The following is a 17,067-nucleotide window of genomic DNA, read 5'->3' as shown; positions in this document are numbered from 1 at the left end:
TCTATCTATCTATCTATCTATCTATCTATCTATCTATCTATCTATCTATCTATCTATCTATCTATCTATCTATCTATCTATCTATCTATCTATCTATCTATCTATCTATCTATCTATCTATCTATCTATCTATCTATCTATCTATCTATCTATCTATCTATCTATCTATCTATCTATCTATCTATCTATCTATCTATCTATCTATCTATCTATCTATCTATCTATCTATCTATCTATCTATCTATCTATCTATCTATCTATCTATCTATCTATCTATCTATCTATCTATCTATCTATCTATCTATCTATCTATCTATCTATACACACACACACACACACTGCTAAAAAAATAAATAAAGGGAAAACCTAAACAAAACAATGTAACTCCAAATCAGTCACACCTTTGTGGAATCATTGTCACCAGTTAGGTAACAACACGTATTGTGAATCAATTTCACCTGCTGCTGTGCAAATGTAACACAGAACAGGTGGAATGAGAGGCACTTAGCAAGACAACCCCTATAAAAGAGTGATTCTGCAGGTGGTGACCACAGGTCATTTGTCTGTTCTCGTCCTTGCTGGTTGAACTCTTAGTCTCTTTTTCATTTGCTCAGTGCTGTCACGCATAAAGGCATTTTTTTACAGCCCACTTAATTTGCTCAAGTAGTATAGCTAATCCAAGATGGAACATATTGGTGGCAAGAAGATTTGCTGTGTCTCTCAGCACAGTGTCCAGAGCATGGCATAGGTACCAGGAGACAGGCCAGTACACCAGGAGACATGGAGGGAGCTGTAGGAGTGCTACAACCCAGCAGCAGGACCGCTACCTCGTCCTTTGTGCAAGGAGGAACAGGAGGTCCACTGCCAGGGCCCTACAAAATGACCTCCAGCAGGCCACTAATGTGCATGTTTTCACTCAAACTGTCAGAAACAGACTCCATGAGGGTGATAGGAGGGCCTGATGTCCACATATAAGGCCTGTGCTTACAGCCCAAGACTGTGCAGGATGATTGGCTTTTGCTAGCGAACACCAAAATTGGCAGATTTGCCATTGGTGCCCTGTGCTCTTCACTGATGAAAGCAGGTTCACACTGAGCACATGTGACAGAGTCTGGAGACACGTGGAGAACATTATGCTGCTTGCAACATCCTCCAGCATGACCGGTTTGGTGGTGGGTCAGTCATGGTGCGGTGAGACATTTCTTTGGATGGCTGCACAGCCCTCCATGTGTTAGCCAGAGGTTCCCTGACTGCCATAAGGTAACGGGATGAGATCCTCAGATCCACTGTGAGACCATATGCTGGTGCAGTGGGCCCTGGGTTCTTTCTTATGCATGACAATTCTATGCCTCATGTGGCTGAAGTTTGTCAGCAGTTCCTGCATAATGAGGGCATTGATGTTATGGACTGGCCTGCCCGTTCCCCAGACCTGAATCCAATTGAGCACATCTAGAACATTCTGTTTCGCTCAATCCACCAAGGCCACATCGCACCACAGACTGTTCAGAAGCTAACTGATACTCTAATCCAGGTCTGGGAAGAGATCCCTCAGGAGAACATCAGCCGTCTTATCAGGAGCATGCCCAGTCATTGTTGGGAGGTTATACAGGCACGTGGAAGCCACACACACTACTGAGCCTCATTTAGACTTGTCTTGAGGAATATTCACTGACGTCGAATCAGCCTGTCATGTTAGTTTCCACTTTCATACTGAGTGTGAATACAAATCCTGATCTCCATGGTGTAACAATTTTGATTTACATTGGTAATTTTTGTGTTATTTTCTTCTCAATCAATTCCACTGTGCTAATAATGAAATTTGTCAATTACAATATTTAATTAATTGAGCTCTAGGATGTGTAATTTTAGTGTTCCCTTTAATTTTGTGAGCAGTGTATATAGTATTGTATGACAACCCAATGACAAGGATGCCTGCTGTGCGAGAACTTTATGTCACGCATGCCATTGAACTTAGTTTTGTGAAAATGTACAAATTTTCACTGTTTGAGTGTTGTCATTGTGTTTGAAATGTCATGAATAAGTTTGACATTAAACATAATTCAAGTTGAATCCATAATTTTCAGACCCCTTTTTTGGCATATGCATTTGGTAGCAGGCCAAATTGACAAAGATCATGCAGACTAATGAAATATTTTAATTTCACAGCAGAGAAAGCTATGTAGTCTCTGTAAGTAGATCTAGGGAAAAAAAACAAAAAACATCTGTATTAGTATCAGTTATCGTCCAAATAAGTTTTAACATATCGGATATCGGCCAAAAACTCCAATATCGTGAATCCCTAATGTATTTTCAATTTTGAGTCAGTGTCTGTATGTGTCCGTTGTCTCCCTTTGCTGAGCATAAAGGAGGAATTGGAAATACCAGTACCTTCCATCTGTCTGTGCATGTTGTGAGCATGATGACTTGAACATAAGTGAAGTACCGATTTCCATTTTGTGGTATAGATGTATCTAGGCAGAAAACCAGTCAGTATCTGATGTTACTACCATTTGCCTCACACAGTGCAACACATCTCCTTCATAGTGTTGATTAGCTTGTTGATTATGACCAGTGGAATGTTGGTCCAGTCTTCTTCAATGGCTGTGCAAAGATGCTGGATATTGTCAGGAACTGAAACACGCTGTTGTATACACCTAACTAGAGCATCACAAACATGCTCAATGGGTGACATATCCAGTGAGTATGCTGGACATGCAAGAACTGGGATGTTTTCAGCATCTTGATATACCACACCTGTGAGGCAAATGAATTATCTCTCCAATGGAGAAGTGGTCACAAACACAGATTTACACACATTTGTGAACAATATTTATATATGTTGTGTACATAGCAAAAGAGTTAGACTTTTGTGTGTTTGTGTATACATTTTGTGAGCTGAATATCTTGAAAAATAAGCATAGGGCCAACTTCCTTTTTGGTGAGTAGCTTCATCTAGGCATAAGATGAAAAAGGCAAATGTTCCTTTTTGAAATGCGGTTGCCACTTTAAAATCCAAGATGGCCACCACCATACATATATGTAAACCGGCCAGTCCAATCATTTGAGGAAACTATGCTTTCTAGTTTTTGTATTGCTTAAAAGTATAGTTTCCTCAAGTAATCGGGGTAGCTGGTGTGGATGCAGAAGATTAATCCATGATGGCCAAGGTCCACTGACTCTACCATTGCACCAGGTGGTAGATAAAATTGCTCTGTGTCACCTCAGACAAGAAAAAGAAAGCATTCCTGCTCCTAATATACCGTTTACCTCCTACCCACTTGAATATCTTGCACCAAAAACATTAAGGTTTACCTTTATTCCCATTCACTTCCAGTTCAGAAAAACATTCATTTCAAAATTACAAACATTCACTATTCAAATCTGTCAGCGATGGGGAACTATGGTGTACCTCTTGTTTTTTCTTGGAAATTTCACAATATTCAGTTTTTTCTCCTATGCATTTTTTTCAGTTGTCTGTAATACATTCAAACATTTACTTTAGTTTTTGCTTTATATAGTTTATTTCTTTTTTGTAACGAAATGAAGCCATTCTTGACAATAAATGTTAAAAACAGCAGCCTTAGAATATTCAGTAAATGTGTAATGAAATATTCCATTTAGCTATGTACAGCATTGTTTTGTGTCAGGGTCTAAATGTGTCCCCTTTAAAGTCTGTAAAATCTAAGATGTGACAAAAAATATCTTTTGGGTTTAGGTTTTATTTAACATAAGTTATTTTAAACAGTTTGTGATATTTTATTTTGCAATAAATCTGTAGATGAGCCATAAAAACTAATTGGGACATTAATGTAATATTTTTGTATGCATAAGTAATAATGAACATTTTGGGGAAAAATAATATATTATATAATAAATTGTTTATAAAATATCATCATTATGTATTGAGGAAATTTAATTAACATTCTTATTTTATTATTTTAAAAATATCCAATGCTTTTGACTTTAGTAAAATTTAAAATATGTATGCATTTTCAAATAAATGTATTGTTTAGATCTTTGTTTCTTATTTTATGTTGCCATGACTTTAATGGTTTCTCCTTAAATGTTGTATTTGCAGCATTTCCGAGAGCACCTCGACAAGCTCTTTGCTCAAGGCATTGGCATGTTGGACATCGCTCTGACTGAGGCGTTTAATCTTCTCAGTGATGTAAGTAACTCACAGATGCATGATCCACATCCCACCCACTCATACAGACACACATTGGCTTTATGATGAAAAATAATTAAGAATGTTATTAATAGCTCAGTCCACAGAATCAACTGAAAACCAAGTAAACAAGATCCTTGATGAGTCATAATGGTCTGACGTCTTTTTAAGAACAAGCAGTTAATTAAATCTACATGTATGAAACACATGCAGTTATTATCCTAAACTAAATATACAGTACATATTGTACCAAGAATATTTGCAAACTCCTGTGAAATGATTAAAAAGCAGCAAAGATTATACACTCTTATATTCGTAAGGGGTTCTCACTGTCAATGTTATTTCACCTTGTGTGCACAGTAGTTTATACATTATTACCATTGCTGCACTGCTAATTTATAGAAAACAAACTGCAAGCACATGTAGGTACTAGCAGATATGTTCAATTGATGATAGAAAACATTGATTTTATAATGATTAGCTTTACGTTGTTTTTTTTTTTTTCCTTGTTCAAATTGAGCAACTCTGTGAAACTCTTCAACAAAGGCATGTCAGGTCCTCTGGACGAGTTATTTTTGTTGAACCATTTCGTCTTTCATCCAAAAGACTTCATCAGAAACCATCTGAGCACCATCAAACTGATTGGCCCACTATGTGAAGGTGCTATTTATACAACTGAGTTTGTTGCAACTCCTCGGACTGATCAAGTCTTTTGGATGAACGACAAAATATTTCAACAAAAATAAACTGTCCGGAGGACCTGACTTAACTTGGATTGGATTGGATTTTTCTACCTGGATTATTGAGCATTTTACTGGATGTAACTGGGACCCTGTGTACATAATTTCGTTCCACCAGCACACGGGATGCGAATGACAAAGAACCATGAATCCTTGAATATCTGTGAAACTCAGTTTTTCCTCTCCTTCCAGTTCAACAAGACAGGGAGGGGAAGTGAGTGCAGCCAGGCCATTATGTTGGTGACGGACGGAGCGGTCGATACCTATGATGCCATCTTTGACAAGTATAACTGGCCAGAGAGGAAGGTAACGTAGACATAACTTACAATGCAAGTCTTATCCCTGTTTTACACTAAGCTTTACTTCCAAACCTAATATAGAATTGACAATTTACTTTTCATATTAATTTAAGTGAAGATCAATGATTACATAACCTCCACTGTTTATAACTTTTTTAAAGCGCCTTTTGGGAGCCAGTCTGAAAAACATGTAATTTCTAAGAGCCAACCAAGTTTGTTACAATTTCACTAAGATTAGTGCACAGGAACTGTGAAAAGGATAATGCCAAACTATTAATTTACATTTGTTTCAGAAAATGCAGTGATCACTGAAAAAAAAACATTCAGTACAGATGTATAGAATTGTTAATTGGTTGACTGGTGAGTAGAGATGATTAAAGAACTCATACACACAAGGATTTGACTAAAGGCAACTGAAAACCCCAGTCTAAAACCCAATTAGGAATAAATTACATACACAAGACAGGGGAATTTTTTTTTTTTTTTTTTTCGCCAAACCAAGCAAACAAACTGACTAACCAACCAATCAACCAACTATCTAACTAACCAAATAAATAAATAAATAAATTTTATAGCACAGAAAACACATACCGGTATATGGATGAGGAATAGTTTATTTAGGCCTTGATGGACATTTATCATCCAAATAAGACCAAAAAGTGTAACCGAACTAAAACAAAACTTCATAAAAATGGTACGCAAATTACGCTACATTTCAGAGAATGTGTTTTTAAAGTACAGTACTATTTTTAAAGGCAGTACTTGAAAGAAAGACTATGAAAGTAGTGAATAAAGAGCATGCCCGCTGTGGGGTCCTTTCAGAGAGGAGTGGTGCAGTTGAAGCTAAGAACAAACCTGTTTCTCTGCGATCCTGCAGGATAATTGCTGTGCAACTCTGTTTCACTGTGCAAATGTGAAATGAAAAAGAAGAAAAGCGCTTAAGAGAAAAACAACAACATAATTTTCAGACTATTCTTTTGTTACATGAGGTCCACAGGGTCTGGAGCATATGAAAATTCAAAGGTGCAGAATAGATTTAGTAGTTTACACTTTTAAAGCTTGCTGTGTTTTCTTTATTCTTCCATTTTTCTTATTCTAAATGAGTCTGTGTAGCTAAAAAATACTCTCACAGCTTGATGCTGCCACCTCCATGCTCCACTGCTGTGATGGCATCAAGCAGGTGATGAGCATGTGTTTGCTTTTTGGTGAAAGTCTCTAAAAGTGGCAAAGCAGCATCTTTTTTTCCATTATGTGAGCCTTATTTCTTAAAAACTCAGATTTTTCTTTATTTAAGAAAAACTACCATATGACCACTCTACCAAAAAGCCCAGATGAACAACAGAAAAAAAAAAAAGTCAAACTAGAAGTTTCTCACGTGGCAAAGGGCAATTAATATTATATATTTGTCTTAATATATAAAAAAAAAGTTTATTTATTCTATATTTCAATTTATTGCCTGTGTAGATTCTATTGACACTGCAAAAATGAAATGTCAAATATCATATCAAAAGGCAGCGTAAAAGAAAAGGTAACGGGACCTGGAAATTTTATGAACGCACTTAGAAAATGGGTGACCTAAACAAGAAACATCCAATATTGCCTCAGGTTATGTTCTTTATGCTTAAAATGCAAATGCAAACATAATGGGTGGTATGATAAAACAGAATTTTGGGATTAGGCAGTTTGTTAATAGAGTTTGAAAAGTTAATACTCACATTTATAGTCTGTATTAACCTTCAGGTTGTGTATACTGTATGTGTGTGCCTAACAATTTAAGTGCCATTTTCCATTAATGTTGCATTTGCATTGCATGTGTATGTTCTGTATAAAAACTGCTCACAGCCCCCTCCACCCCTCCCACAGATGCTTGCCTCAAGGCTGAACAGCAGTGAGTGGAGAGGGGACGAGGCTGCTGAATACTTCCATTTAGAAGAAACCCTGCTGATAATGGAAGTCTTCAGTCTTTGTCGCTCTCTTCATTCTTTCTCACTCACCCTCTCTTTTCCTCCACTGCTGCTTTTTAATGGCTTCTTTCCAGCCGGCTTTGCTGCTTCACTACTAGCTTCACACAGAGGCGACAAGTAGACTTGGGGAAAATGCAAAGAAGATACTGAATATCTCTGTAATGTATTCATAAAGAGCCCATTGCCGTGAAAACAAAATTATTTCCATCCATCCATTTTATTCCACCTACTCTAGTATGATTTTGGTGGAAGCAGGAGGGAAACCCAGACATCCCTTTCCCTAACTACACTTTCCACTTCCTCTTGGATGATGCTCAGGAGGAGGCTAGAGGATATAACATCCCTTCAGAAAATCCAGGATCTGCCCCAAGGTCTCCTCCTAGTGGGACATGCCCAGTCTTTGTAAGCTCTAGGTGACATGTAAGTGTGATTCCTGAACAACCTCAGCTGATTTCTTTTGATGCAGAGGAGCAGCGGCTCTTCTCTAAGCAACTCCAAGGGCCTTTCTGAATGATGTCTCACTGGGGTGGCTAAACCCATGGCCACACTCTAAAGCCAGTAACTTTTATATGCACCGTTTATCTTTCATCCAAACACAACACTTTAGTTTGCAATTAAGTGTTTATTGGCTGGTTTAGATACATTTGTTCTATCTGTAAGTGCACACATTTAGTTTACTCATGTATTTATATCATATTGTTTGTGCTTATGATTAATTCTTGTTTCTTTTACCGGTTCTTACCTGCCGTGATCCCTGGGAGTTGCCAGACAAAAGAGGGTGGTAGTGATGGTAGTATGAAACAGAAGTTTCAAAACATGCTTCGAACCCTGCAGTAAAATTACATCGAACCACTGCTTCGGAGCTTGTTTCGGTGCGGAAAAAGTCACGTGACACGTGACGTCCGTAACACAAACTGTTTCATTGTCAGAATGAATCACTTGACTGGTTCGAGGTCCAAACAGCTGATTCCCTGGCACCGCCTCGTCTCGATTCTGACAGGTGACAGGTTGAGACAGTTTTGAATTGAGAGCTCAACACTATGAAACAGCTCTAAAATGTTTGTGTTGGAGAGTAGGTGTGTTTCTGCTGTTAGTTGAAATTGAGTAATTATGGAGGCAGCTAGGAAAAGAGGTCGTTCTAACATGTGGGAACACTTCATTCTGCTCATGATAAGGTGGTTTTAAATGTAAAAAAATATATAGTAATGTTCAGCAGTGAAGATATTCTAGCTGTTTTTTGTTACTTTTCTTTTTTTTAGCCATCCTATTCGTTAATTTTTTTTAATTAAAAAAATCTGTATGCCTTTTTATAACTGTTTATTGTTGTCCATTGTTGTCATCTTTCTTTGTTGAAATCAGGTCTCTCTTGTAAATGAGTCCTCGAGGCTCAATGGGATTTACCTGTCTAAATAAAGGTTGAATGAAAAAAATATAATCTAACCCATTTAACCCATGTATTTAATATAATTACAGTAAAATGATGTATGTGATTTTAATAATCATATATCAGTATGGGATCAAATTATTATTTTTATTTACATTAGTGCATTTGTGCAGGTGCAGTGTTTGGTGTGTTCACCTGAACTGAAGCATCATGATACCTCCTCTATGATTAGACACTTCAGCTCCAAACATGGAGATGCTGGAGACGTCATTTCATTGATATTTTTAAGAATGATAAAGACTCGGACTCTGCCACAGTTACACAAGCACAATACCATTGCAGCATTTTTATTAAATCTCTTCAATGCACATTTATTAATCTTTATTCAAAAACATGTAAGCATGAATACATTTTCAAACCAGACAACATAGAAAGTTGATGAATTTAAAAAATCTGTTTTTACCACAGTAAAGTAGTTTCTTTAACACTAGTCACTGGAGTTCTTCAGTGTGTGCCACTAAAAGCAAAATGCCTAATTTGACAGCAGCATTGCAAAATGCCACAAGAGGTCACTGTACCTGAAGCTTCAACAAATGAACCTATTTTTGAAACAATTGGCCCAACTGGTTCAATGCTTCATAAAAGCTTCATTTGCTCATCACTAGACGGTGGACAGGGCTTAGCACACTTAAATACATGGTGCTGATTGGACTGCACCACCAGTTCCAGCTAGAGAGGGGGAACTTGTATTTTCTTTATTTAAAAAAAGCTTTTGTATTTACATAAATATTTGTATTTAAAGTTTAATATTTTTGATTTCCACTTTTGGTGTTCAGTTTATTATCAAACTTAGTTGCACTGTGTTGTTTGTTGTAGTTAGTGATTGTATTCTGTTTAGTTACCCCTCATGTGCCTTAATGGTGTGATCAGCCAGTATATATTCCCCTGTGTGTCTTCTTGGAGGTCAGTCATGTTTGTTTGAGCAAACAGTTTGTTCATATTTTTGCCTGAGTTCAATTTTGTTCCTTTGACCTCTTTTATGAGTTCATCATTCATGTATGTAAAACATAATCTTTTAGGTTTAAAATTAAAACCCTACATATATATATATATATATATATATATATATATATACCTTCTATGACTCCAGTTACTTTTCAACTCGGTCCCTCGGTCCATCGCACACCACCATCACAATCATCACCATCATCATTTTCTTAATCGTATTTTGTATTTTCCTCTGTTATATAAGACGTTTGTTTACAAAAAATATGATTAAAGTCCAGTTAATGGAAGTTGTCATAAAAGTATTTGAGTGATTAAATTATTTACAATATATGCAATGGACAGCTATAGGGACATTATAATAATTTATTTGTCAATACTATATTTAATGAATGTGTCTCCACCACTGAGTAGGAAAGATAAAAAGAAAAAAGTATATCTATTACGTACTTCCAGAGGCTGCATCTGCTCTATCTGGCAACGATACTTTCCCCACACACGCATGTATATGCTGTAATGTAAACACACTGCCGACTACTTCTACTGCTAGAGCAAAGTAAAATCTACTGGAAAAGATTAGGTTGGCAAAGTGTTTTACTGAATTGGCTTGAATTGAGCTGATCAACACTTGTCTGTATTATAACTGCAGCTCCTTGACACACTTGTCTAATACCTGCAGTTTAAAAATAAGAATAAACCTACTTAACTGTACTGTATTTCTTGAGTTGAAAAAATGTATTTTAATTACTAAGACAAATAAACAAAGAAAACAAGACAAAACAAAAAAAAAAAACTATAAATAAAAAGCAAAACAATTACTTCTAACTTTTAATAGCTGTATGACTTATAAAGGGAATAAGAACAATATGAACTTGACGGTGCTATCTTAAAAAAATAAAATCAAATCATTGTATTGACCTTGATCAGATAGTGAATACTGTATGTGAATGATGAGTGACAGCAGACATCTGCTTCCTTTCTGTAGGTACGAATATTCCCATATCTGATTGGTCGGGAGTCAGCCTTTGCAGATAATCTGAAATGGATGGCGTGTGCCAACAAAGGTGAGATCTTTTAATATATATATTTTTTTAAGATATTTTTTGCAGTGGTAAGTTCATGAATGTTACTTTGTCACGTAAAAAAAAACAAAACATGGTGGAACTCTGTGTTTGTTCGGCACACGTTTGTGTGTATAAATGAGTTTGTCAGTGCACATCAGTATTACCGCTTGTACATGACAGCAGGCAGCTGGTTCCAGTTGCCCAAATAGGATATGTCACATTATTTAAAAATTCTCTGGGCCTAAAGTCTACTCATGCTAATATATTTCTTAGTAGCTGCTTTGTATACGGTCACGGTTGTCTCTGTGCATGGATCACTTTTTCTCAGGTTCTATTTTTAGCAAGGTGTTGGGTGACAGAGACAGTCTGGTTTCATTTCCTCAGGCTGCAAGCAATAAGCTACAAGTGACACAAAGGATGTGCATGTTTTTTTTTTGTTTGTTTCAGTTTGTCTCTCACTGAAGACCAGTGGCCTCATGTAAGAAAGTGTGCAGTTGTCATTCTGAAATTTGTTTATAGGAAACTATAAAATTGTGTCTGCATTAAAAATAATGAAACAGCGTGCACTCATGCATGTGCACAATTATTTTTCATACAACCCAACTTTTGGAATAGAGCGCAGCTGTACCTGGAGCTGCCCTGTCACGTACTATAATTAAATATGCAAATTAGTATAAATACACAGCAGGCCTTATGTGCAAATAACCACAGCAAAAGCATAGAGTCAAACAAAAAAATTACTAAATGTAGATTAAATACACTAGAGTTGGAAACAGAGGCAAGCAGTAAAATTTTCTTTGGTAGTCATTCCTCCGGGGTTATAATGAAAGGGGAAAAATTAATGAGTGGCAGAAGGTGGCAAAGGCTGTTAACACAGTGGGATCTGAAGTCTGGTCCTTGCCTGAAGAAAAAAAAAAATCTGCATCAAAGTTTATATCAATGCACGTTGATGGAGTGTTTCAACCATGGTGTCATGGGCATCATATGGGTGAGGCTGTGCCATACGGCTGTGCAAAGTTCAGGAACAAGGATGAAATGCTCAACCTGTCAGCCTCAACCTCTGAAAAGCTTCAGTTGCAAGTAACCCTAACATGGTGAGGACTTGAACTGGCACCAGCAATGCACGGCTGATCCTAGTTTCCTGACACAAGGACATCAAGTTTGAATTTCATTGGCGGATGGAGAATGAAGCTGTGTCTAGGAAAGGTACTCCTTGCTCCTGAGACTTCTCTTGACCCCATCTTTGGGCCCAGATGGGGCAGAGGTAGGGCAGCCAACTTGGGACCAGAAATTTGCAGTTCAACTCCCAGCCATTCCCACATGTTGTGGCGTCTCTGAGCAAGACACTTAATCCCCAATTGCTCCCCAGGCGCTTACATAGCTGCACACTGCTCCACATGGGTGTATCTCAGGTGTAATGGGTTAAATGCAGAGAACTAATTTCTCCATTGTATGTGAGCATAAAATGATGACAATCTCAGACTTCCCTTTCTCTCTGTAATGCTGTGGCCAGTTCAGCACAGACTAGTTCCAAAAAAATGATGCTGGGACTCTAAATTATTTAGTAAGCCTAGGATCTTTGTGTGCCAGCAGGTTGCTGAGGTCCCTTACAGTTCCTCTATTGGTGATGTCATCCAACAGTGCCAAAGCTGCTTTTGTTTCACAATTAAATTCAGTTTTACACAGCTGTCTATAATGTTTACATCTACACGTGACAAAAATAAAGCAAGCTTTACAGTTTATACTAGATTGAGGTTGTTTCAATCTATTTTCATGCTTGTTGTATGAGATTAAATGTAGTTCAGCTTCATCATTTAGGTTTAGTGCTAAAAGTCATGAGAAAACAGTTTTCAAAAGCCCCTTGAGCTCAGAAAACTAAACAGTCATATTTTGATGTACGTAGGGGAGTTTTGGTACTTAATATACCGTAGTACTGTCAACTAAAAAATATTTACATGGTGGTACCTACATTTTCATGAAGGTCAAAGCTTTGCAAATGATTTTACACACTTTCACACATTTGTTTTCATACATCCCAATGTGTGTGCGTAACATGCAATAGGCACCATTTAAGTGTGCACACACCATGTATACATGAAGCCTCAGGGCATTAACATTATTACACAGAGGTGAAAAAGAGAGAGATGAGGTGAGATAACCCACTTAGTCCACTCAGTTTGACGGTGCCAGTGGTGATAAGGAGGCCTTTGCATTTCAGCATGTCTGGGTTTCAAAATGTATGTGTGAGTATTTATGCTTGTAACATTAACATCAGCAGAGTCTGTCTTTTTCTCTTTCACGTAATTTTTTATAGCAAGCAGCAGTACATTTGGGTTGATAAATCTTCAATCTGTACATTTGGGCAGTTTTGCAGAAAACAAACAAACAACAAAAAAAAAACTTCCAAGTTGACCTACCCTGTTGGTATGTTGGTAGAACCATGTCTCTGTCTTATCTTTAAATGCAATTTTTTTTTTTAAAAGGACATCCTTGTCTCAGTCCAAATACAGATTCAGTTCAATTCCATTTCTTACTACTTTATTGTATTTATATAAAGCCACATAAGAGCGTTAAAGAGACAATGGCAAATAGTGGGGAATCACCTGCAAATGAGAACATTTCCAATTGCTGGTTAAGTTCCTTACATCCCTATTGACATCAACCAAAGCAAACTGAATTGGTACCTTTGTTTGTCTTAAACCAACTTACTTTTTGTGTTTCTATTGAATAACTAAGTTGGACGTAGAATATTTGAAATTATCTTGTAACTATCTAAGGGACACATTTAAACAGCAGTTCTTATCATGGCAGCTGTGGCTGAGTGGTTAGAGCAGTTGTCCTCCAATGCAAGAGTTGGGGGTTCGAGTTCATCAGCAGTCACATGCCCAAGTGTCCCTGGGCAAGACACTGAACCCCTCATTGCCTCCGATGTGTGTCCCATTGGTGTATGACTGTGATGAAGCACTGATTAATCTTGGTACAGATATGGTAGAGTGCTGTCTGAATGTGTAAATGAGGACACATGTTGTAGTGTAAAGCGCTTTGAGTATGTTGATAAGATAGAAAAACACTATATAAGTGCAGTCCATTTAACATGTACCATCATTTGTCTGTAAAATCTTAAAAAAATAAGAATATCCCAACATCTAAGTCATGCATTTCACAGCATTGTTTACTGCCACTATTAATTTGTGGGTTGGAGGATAAAAAGTTTGGGGACTGTTGCAATCGCTTTAGGTAGAAAAAACGGTGAACAGTTAAGACTTAGTTTGGTATTATAAGTCTCTTTTGTGGATCTTAAGCAGAAGACGTTTGGAACTCCTGCAAGCGTACAGTGGAAATCAAATGCCTAAAAGTGATAATGAAGAGCTTTCAATCATAATTGTTTTCATTTAATACATTTTTCTCATTATAGAAGATTTTAACAGTTAACTGTTTTGTGTGCACGTCACAATTGCTTAGCAGCTTGTTGAACTTTCTTTTGTTTAAATGACACCAAAACGGTTTCATTTTATTAAAAAAAAGGACATTTTCTCTCAGCAGACTCACGTGTCAGTATGACTGCAGGTGGATTTTCTCAGCACTGGAATTATATTTTCATAGTCACCTTTTACCATATTAGCTATATGACTTTTTGTATCAAGATCAAAGGTGAAGGATTCTAAGAACACACCACACAATAAATAAACTGTAAAAATCTTGTTTTTTATTTAGTGGTAAAGATGACTCTCACCAAAAAACATCCATCCATCCATTATCTTTACCCGCTTATTCCATTTTGGGTCACGGGGGTCGCTGGTGCCCATGTCCAGCAATCACTGTGCGAGGGGCGGGGTACACCCTGGATGGGTCGCAAGTCCATCACAGGGACACATAGAGACAAACGAGACAAACAACCATTCACTTTCTCACTCACACCTAGGGACAATTTAGAGTTACCAATCAGCCTAACATACATGTTTTTGGACTGTGGGAGGAAACCGGAGTACCCGGAGAAAACCCACGCATGCACGGAGAGAACATGCAAACTCCACCCAGAAAGGCCCCTGGACCGGGGTTTGAACCAAGGACCTGCTCGCTGAGAGGCAGCAGCTCTACCAGTTGCGCCACCGTGCTGCCCCACCAAAAAACAAACAAACATAAAAACAAGTGTTTCAAAATTCAAGTTTTCCAACAAAGAAAAAAAAAAAATAGGTACCAGAAATATCTAAGTGTTAGTTTGTTCCAATATTTTTATTCTTCATCACATTTTCTCCACATCTTTCCCTTCATTAGTTACATCCAAGTTTCAGAATGCCATGTTTTTTATTTTTTGCTCACATGTGCCCCAGACCAAGGTTTTTGAAAAACGATATTTCTGTCCCCGTTCTACGTGCAACAGGTGTGTCACGTCACTGACAGCTGGGCACGTTCATTTTTCTTTAGCCGACTCATCTCCCGGGCCCCAGTGGCTCAGCCTGAAGGACGCCCTCAGCCATCCAGAGGGAGCAGTCATTCCCAGCTCACCACCGTGATAAACGATGACTGCTTCTTTCTTTGTGCGATATAAGCGTGTGTGCTGGAGTTGTATTGTCTGATGGAAGTACAACCTGATTCAAATGTATCTGAGATTGCAAAAACAAAAAGTTCACTCCCAGGGTCACGTTTAGAGCCAAGAGTTTTTGTGTTGCTACAGTGATTACAGTTATCAGTGCTCCGGGGTTAGAAAATAACCGATTGGCCTTTAATACATGTTTTTCCTCCGTTTTTTTGTACGTGACCATAGAGTTGACATTGTTGGGGTGTTGCAGGGGGTTATTTGTGCTCAAACGTGGCATCTCTCTCAGATCTTTTCATTGTGCGTCAACTTTGGATCATTTCTCGCTGTAAAAGTTTTGCTGGGAGCAATGACCCCAAAATCTATTTCCTCGAGCTATGATTTTCTACTTGACTGCCTCACAGTGACGGAGGCCGTTTGCTGTTTTTATGGTTGGGTGGAAACTTGTTGGACTCCTATCTCTTTTCTCACTGTTCCACTTCTTGTCCTCTATCTCTGTCAGACTGCTGTCCTCATTCGCTTTTAGTCCCCGACTTTCTTTCCCCCTGCTGAGATAACAGTATTCCCTCCTCCACAAATGCATTAGCAGCATAATGATGGCATTACCCTCTTAGAAAATGGCATCACATTTGGTTTAACTGAGACAGCTTTTAACATTAGATTTACATATAACTTAAGCATTCACAAACCCATGCTGGCGTGCCCTGTCTTAGCATCATTTTATGTCATTCTTTGGCTCCTTCTTGATAATGCAGACAAATCCTGTGTAAGTCTCTGCTGCTCTCTCTGCTGTTTCTCAGCTTTTGTTTTACAAAAGGTTTCTCTACAAAAAATACATATTGTCTGTTTCTGATGGTAGTCAGTTCAGGCATCACTAAGCAGACATGCTGGGCAGGACGTCAAACACTGAAGCGGTTCAAAGCTTCAAAACATCAGGTTATAAAGAGTCATGGCACCCAGCCACAGAAGGAAAAAAGACAAAGGATTTTCATTATAAACAATTGTTTTATCAACTATAACACGTGTTTTGGAACCACAGATACTTCATTTTTTGATAAAATAACATCTGAAATCAAATGTCATCATCTTTTTAAACATTCCGACATCAAAACAAATAAATATGTGCAACAATCATTTTATCTTAGCACCAAATTATTTTAGATTTTTAGTGCAATTTTCTGAATTGATATGTCAGAGTTTAAATATCGACTACATACAAAATAAAACAACATAGTCATGTGTATTTTTTTTATGAATAAAACAACATTTTACTGTTACATATTCAGTTATAATCAATGTGAATAATGTTAATTTATGAATATAAAACTTAAGAGATTTACATGAAAAAAAAAAAAATCCAAAGAATGTGTTGTAACAAAACAAGTAAAACATATTTTTTTACCACTTCGGAGTGCCTTTTTCAGTTTTTCACAAACCTGAGACAGACACACACACAATTAACCCTCCTCAATTTTAGGCCAAGTCATTTTGACACACGGGCGTCAGCAGAGTTAAAAATTAAAAGTTTGAAAAACTTCTAATGTGACATTTTGTTATAATCATGTTTTAACCTTGCCTTCTAATGTTATCATCAAATTTGGGAAAGAACTTATCTTAGCTTAGCTTTATTTTTTTTTTCGGCTTAATCTGACCATAACAACAAGTTGTTGGCAATAAATAATAAAAATCAAGATTTCCAAAGCATATGTTCACATTAGCATTTGAACTGTAAACTTTGTTTTCACCTTGTTTTCCTCTCTGCTTCACAGGCTACTTCACTCAGATTTCCACTCTGGCAGATGTCCAGGAGAACGTGATGGAGTATCTCCATGTGCTGAGTCGTCCCAAAGTCATCGACCAAGAGCACGACACAGTGTGGACTGAGGCGTACATCGACAGCACAGTG

The 17,067-nt window shown here is 37.5% G+C and overlaps 1 protein-coding gene across 1 annotated transcript in view; it reads left to right on the top strand.

Moving 5' to 3' along the window:
- The window catches only part of LOC119417259 (voltage-dependent calcium channel subunit alpha-2/delta-3), a 133,575-nt gene that overhangs the window by 72,460 nt on the left and 44,048 nt on the right, over nucleotides 1-17,067 (top strand). The window contains exons 6-10 of the mRNA XM_037684470.1: nucleotides 1,482-1,609; nucleotides 4,079-4,168; nucleotides 5,101-5,214; nucleotides 10,546-10,624; nucleotides 16,931-17,064. Of these exons, the coding sequence (XP_037540398.1) occupies nucleotides 1,482-1,609; nucleotides 4,079-4,168; nucleotides 5,101-5,214; nucleotides 10,546-10,624; nucleotides 16,931-17,064 (545 nt within the window). The remainder of the gene's footprint in view (nucleotides 1-1,481; nucleotides 1,610-4,078; nucleotides 4,169-5,100; nucleotides 5,215-10,545; nucleotides 10,625-16,930; nucleotides 17,065-17,067) is intronic.

The sequence above is a fragment of the Nematolebias whitei genome, chromosome 11 (assembly GCF_014905685.2).
Source record: "Nematolebias whitei isolate Nwh7 chromosome 11, NemWhi1, whole genome shotgun sequence".
NCBI classification, from domain to species: domain Eukaryota; kingdom Metazoa; phylum Chordata; class Actinopteri; order Cyprinodontiformes; family Rivulidae; genus Nematolebias; species Nematolebias whitei.
The sequence above is the reverse complement of the archived record's forward strand: the minus strand, read 5'-3'. Positions and strand labels throughout refer to the sequence as shown.